The 6,000-nt window shown below is 41.9% G+C and overlaps 1 protein-coding gene across 4 annotated transcripts in view; it reads left to right on the top strand.

Annotated features, from left to right (window-relative positions):
• Positions 1–3,021: 3,021 nt before the first annotated feature.
• LOC148032744 (ran-binding protein M homolog) overlaps positions 3,022–6,000 on the top strand; it is a 110,754-nt gene continuing 107,775 nt past the window's right edge. For 2 of the 4 annotated variants that reach the window (XM_087683410.1, XM_087683409.1), the window contains exon 1: positions 3,022–3,472. In XM_087683410.1, coding sequence (XP_087539536.1) covers positions 3,135–3,472 — 338 coding nt within the window. In that variant the 5' untranslated portion in view covers positions 3,022–3,134. The remainder of the gene's footprint in view (positions 3,473–6,000) is intronic. The other 2 variants (XM_087683408.1, XM_087683407.1) reach the window with 1 other exon arrangement.

Genomic DNA, 6,000 nt, shown 5'->3' with positions numbered 1-6,000 from the left:
CGAAAACTTGGAATAGCGATCCTTGAGGATTGATGGAATAGCCTTTGGGCAGATTATGGAATTGCCTTCGGGCGGATTATGGATTAGCCTTGGGGCTGGATTATATGATGTATTCCAAAGACTGATAATAAAGATCAAATGTTGAAAAGGAACTTGTTTTTGACATTGTTTTTCTATGTTAGTGCCTAAGTTACATGAAGGAACCGGTGATTAATTGGTTAATTAAGGAAGCTGTTTTTGCTTGTCAAACTAAATGTGATAGGTAATTAGATAACTAAAGCAACCTGAGGAAAGTGCGGTGGATGTGACCCTGGGTCCGTCCTACGGAAGGGTGGTCCCGGGTGGCCGGGAACTTTTCTCAAAGGATTTGACAGCAAGGTAACGATGACCTAGAATCTAGAAAGCTAGAGTCCTGATTTATACTGTTTTAGGGGAATGGAATGGGACTATGCCTTACGGGTAGAGAGGTCGAGCTTTGCATCCCTCTCGTTTCGCATTCTCCTTGAACCAAGTGCAGTATAAATCCGCTTCGACCTTGATGTTTCTATGTAAAGTAGTTCGGACGCTAACTACCTTCTGAGAACTTGACCATTAGGAAAACCCTGATTCAGGTGGTCCTAAGTGGGAACGGCCGGAATGCTTTCGCTTCGTGGCAGACTTGGGAAGACCTAGATCGCAAACCCCGTCACATTCCATGGGAGTGCCGGGCGGCGCTTTTTGGACTCTCTTCCCGATGGGCTGCTAAGACGTGTCCTGCAAGTGGACAGGGGGACACGTTACATGTTGTATCTTGGAGGATACATAGCCTAACTAAACATCTGGAGGATGCAACTACATCAAATCTTGTCTCAAAACTTTGTTTCTCTCCTTGTAGGAGAGTTGAGCATATGGGGACATCTCTATCCATGTCCAATCCATGCTTCAAAAACAAATGGAGCATTATAGTGCACCATGACAAGTAGTGACCATGTGTGGAAAATCTATGATGGCTCTATGACTTAGTGTGGTAACTTCTCTAGGATCATGGATTTGATATGTTTGATGTAACTAATGGTCTTAAAGTGAGTGTCCACTACCAAGGGGTGCTTTAAGCTCAACTATGATCAACTTGCATGTGGCATTGAGGGTTTACTATGAGTCCTCATAGAGATCATTAGGATTTTAGGTCTCTCAAAGCATCATCAATCATAAGTGAGTGGCTAGAAGTCTATATAGGTGTTGCATACATGCATTTGTACACACACATGTATGGTGGAGAGAGAGAGAGAGAGAGAGAGAGAGAGAGAGAGAGAGAGAGAGAGAGAGAGAGAGAGAGAGAGAGAGAGAGAGAGAGAGAGAGAGAGAGAGAGAGAGAGAGAGAGAGAGAGTTGATCTTAATACAAAGAGCAATAGCTAGAGTCAGTAGAGATGAAGCATGTGAGCAATACCTAGAGTAGTAGATGGAGCAAGACTTGGAGTAGGCAAACATGCACGGGAATATGAGTGGGAGCATGTGATTGCATCATGGGAGGGGCGTGGGAGCCCCTATCATTTTTTTCACAAGAGTTTTCTCATTAATGATTAAATAATGATTAATTTATCTTAATCAATACTCAAACATTAGACTTCAAATTCAAAATTTTATTTCCAAAAGGCTTAGCTTGTTGGGTTGTTTAGGACATGCTAGGGAGGTTTGGGACTTCCCTTGCCATAATGAAAATAGTATATATCTTTTAAAAATTGAAAAAACTCAAATGCCCTTGTTATAGATCTATAAAATATTGGGAGATAATGCATCATGTATCTCTTTTGCTTTAAACTATTCATGCATGCGTGCACACACACCCCTCACGTGCCATAATGAAAATAAAAACATAGTTAATATGTGTAGAAACTAATTTTTTTTGTATAATGCGATTAGTTTATTAGGGTACTAACACAACCACAAACCCCCCTCCTCAGACCCCCGTACCAGAATATGGGTGAGGCAAATTATGATTGAGCCATCTTTGGGAATCAACACACACATTGTTGGTGTAAACAAGCTGGCCCTTTAGGTCATTAGCAAAAATCCATAGAAACTAAGGTTGGGCTCACATGAGGCAACATAAGTAAAAAGGGGAAGGACATCATCCAATGTGTGTCCTTTTCATTTGAAAACAAAAGGTTGGACCCACCACAACTTCTATCGACTTCACGCCTCTTGAAGAAAAAATTGGATGATGGAAGATGTTTTACTTTACGAGAGGAAAAATTTGATGGAACAAAAGTGTGCCTAAACTTTGTGATACAATTCTATGATAACCATTTTCACCATCTCCAACAAGTACTACAAAATTTGAAATGCATATGTGATCCATCTTCTTTCCACAAAACCCAAAAAGTTGGTCATCTCTTGCTATCCACCTCACCATCCTCTTGATCATAGTCTCATCTTCAGCAATAATGACAGGTACACTTCCCATGCAAAGCCCATTTTTCATGTGATGCTTATATGTTTCTGCCACATGCTTGAATACATCCTCTCTCAATCCGGTCCTATAATAAAGAGCTTTTCTCATAGCCCTAGATATAGTTGAAAGATGTGGACATTGAAGATTCATGGAGAGAAAGTTATGCAATCTTGTACCTCCCCAAATCTTGACGGCTTCAAATAGATTTTTTGTTTTATCAGAATATCGCTTTCCTTGACCCAATCTTCCTATGTTTTGAGAGATATCGATGAAAAAGTCTCACAAAGCTTTCTTCCCCTCAAATAATCCATGCTTATGTGCATTCACAATATCAGTGAAAAATTTCCTTACATCTCCTCGTACCACGGCTTCAGAAACACTTTCTTGAAGACTCCTCACCTTTACATTCAAAGTAGCAACCTTGGTTGCTTTTAAATATTAAAAACAATATTTCCATACACGTCTGCCATTAGTGTGAACATCCATGGTAGACCTGTTATAGATTGCTTAAATTTCCAGGGCCTACGTGTGAACCCGGCCTAACAATTGGAAAGAGTTGGATGTTGGATCTAAAATAAGGCGAAATGATCATTCTTGAGTGTGCAGGTGGGCAAGGCCAAAAAGAACACTGAAAGGCGCACGCTACGTTTGCAATTCGTAATGGTAGAAGCCTAGTTTGCGAAACTGGCATCTGCGAATGCCATGCCTTCACTTGCAGAAGATGGAGTGAGCTTCTATGACAGCAGCGGATGGAGGCACAGGCCGGAGGATGAGGAAATGGAAGACGAAGAGGAAGCTCCCTCTTACATCAACACGAAGAAATCGTCGCAGTTTCTTGTCATCACAACCGACAAGCTCTCTGCCACATACACCGGTCCAGGCCAACATGGCCACGACGTCGGAGCGGTCCAGGCGAATCGGCCAGCGCCAGTTAAAAGGATTCTGTATTACTTTGAGATCTCTGTTAAAGACCGAGGCGTCAGAGGGACCATCTCCATTGGCTTTACCGTTGAAGACTCCAAGACTAGTAGGCAGCCCGGGTATGTCACTCGCAGCTTTATGATGCTAATTAGGGATACTTCAAAAGATAGTCCCATTGAACCGCACAAAAGTTTGTTTGCCAGGGTATGTCAATAGCAGTTTCATGATGCTAACAGGATGATTATTCCACTGAACTGCTCAAAGATTGTTTGAAAAGATGTTGATTGTGGTGCAACCTAGTGAAGCTGACTTTGCCTTCCAATGTTCCTCATGTGTCCATCTTGTTAAGTGCAAGTAACAGCCCTGTTATATCAAGGTTTTCAATCCAAAAGGCTAAAAGCTTCAGGGTAAACGGAAGGCTAGAGGGACCCAGAGGGGAAAATGGTTCCAAAGAGAGGTTTGAAATTTTGTGGTGCTACATAGGCCTTACATGTTCATAATAGGCTGACCACCAGGCCTAGAACAGCTATTCTGATTGAGAAAATGCGTCTTCAAGCTTGCCAAATTAATTTTAAGGCTGGGGTCTTGCATTAGCACTCGTAACATAAGCAGCTCTACAGTCCTGTATTGGTCTACTTTTTGTACAGTTCTTCTTAACATCTGCTAACTTCATATCAAACATGTCCCTACCCTAGCATGGAAAGGCTAGGTGGTGGTTTGTGTGGCAAAACTTTCGAGGATGTAGAATAGCACTGCTTTCAGAGTTTATAATATTGCAGCGGGAAAATTCAATCATCGAGTTGAAGTATTCCAGAATTCTGCTAGTACAGTACAGCAAGTGATCTCAGCTACATCTGTCTCAACCAAATGACATCCTGAGCTATGGAAAAAGCAGCTCTGTACCTTGGCTCTCTAGAAGACAGAGAAACAGTAGGTCATCACTTGCTACTCCAAGGTATAGCACTTCTTTGGGAGGTAAAACAGAAACCTGTAGTGGACACTTGTGTCTATATGCCACCTGCTCAATTTGAATCTGTCCAGCATATGAGTAAGGTTCCTTTCGTCGGGGTGCTTTGTGATAATTCTTGCAATGTGGTTTGCCATGAGGATTTGGGGGAGACCTTTGAATGAAATAACTCAAGATGGTGATTGAAATGGAAATAGCTCTTCTAGTATGAATGAACCAAATCAGGAACTCAGCTAGTCTCCTTTAAACCATTGGACTTTGTGCATGTTTGGATTTGGACCTTGCGTCCATAGGGCAAGAAATAGCCCCACATATGGTCATGTCGAAAATCAATAAGAACTCAGCTTCATATCTCCATTGCAAAATGAATATTCCCTTTGGTAGTTGGAAAATCTCTAACCCAAGGAAGAGATGGAGGCTAACTAATGTCATCTCAAAACTCCTAGCATAGTCTCCATTACATGAGCAATGTGCTCATTGTGACTAATAGTAATGGTTAAAGGTGACCAAACCATTTGCTTGTTTGTAGTAGAGGTTGGGTTGTAGTTTTACCTCTAAAACCATAGTTAAAAAGTAGGAGTCAATGTGTCGGTTCCATGCTGGGGTGCTTACTCAAGTCATAGAGGGCCTTCTGGAAAGTTATAGACATGGTGCTTTGAACTTGGTATATTGAATCCTAGTGGCTTCTCCATATAGGTCTTTTTATAAAGAATATTTAGGAGGTTGACTTCACATCCTCTGAAGAAAACTGCTAGGGTTTGCACTGAGGACATAGAGAGTGTACAACCACGACTGAAACACAAAGAGAGCCATAGACACAGAGGGCAAAACTCAAACCCTAAATGCAAAACTCAAAACTCAAACACAGAAACTCAAACACAAACAAAAGAAGGGAGAGAGAGAACACAACTCTGAAGTGAATGAAAGCTATAAATGAATGTAAGAGTGTATAGTGTGCTCAAGGGCAAAGCAATGTTGAAGTGTGATGTCCACCAAAGACGGATCCCAAGTCTGTGACCACCAGTCGGAGTATAGGAGTGCTGAATAGTGAATGGCAGCAGGCTGGTCACCAAAACAAAGCAGTTTGGAGACGGGGAACTAGTAAATGTAGCAGTGTACCGCCAATCGGAGGCTGAAAACTGCGCACAGTCTGCTGTAAATAGCAGGCTGAAACAGTGTCTGATGTGGCTGGTGATGACTGGATGATTAGATCGCAGCAGATGATGATGTCGCCTGCAGCTGATGTCAGCATGGATGAAGGCGCCAACAGCAGGAGCAAACATGGATGGAGTGGTAGCAGTCTTGAGGGTTGGATAGCCACGTGGGAGGAGGCTAATGGTTGAAATCTACATGTGGAGTGAGAAACCTGCATAGACGGAATGAAGGTTGAGTGGGAGCAACTTGTCTATTTATAGTTGTGGAAGGGCGCCCCAAAAATTAGGGCGATTGAACTCTCTCGAACCGCTCCCCGTTTTAGGGTTTCCATTGATGTCTCTCGAACCGCTTCCCGTTTTAGGGTTTTACTCTAAAGAAGCATAGAGACACTCGGGAATGAAAGTTGCCTAGCCAATTTAATTATTGGCCAGTCATTATTTTTTAGGATACCAAAATAATTATTAGATTAATTTTCAGTATTTAAAGATTGAAAATTAATATTTAATTATGGATAATGTTGGAAAA

This window comes from Lygodium microphyllum, chromosome 8 (assembly GCF_053477565.2).
Source record: "Lygodium microphyllum isolate KBCC chromosome 8, Lygodium_microphyllum_v1.1.10, whole genome shotgun sequence".
In the NCBI taxonomy this organism is placed as follows: Eukaryota; Viridiplantae; Streptophyta; class Polypodiopsida; order Schizaeales; family Lygodiaceae; genus Lygodium; species Lygodium microphyllum.
The sequence above is the reverse complement of the archived record's forward strand: the minus strand, read 5'-3'. Positions and strand labels throughout refer to the sequence as shown.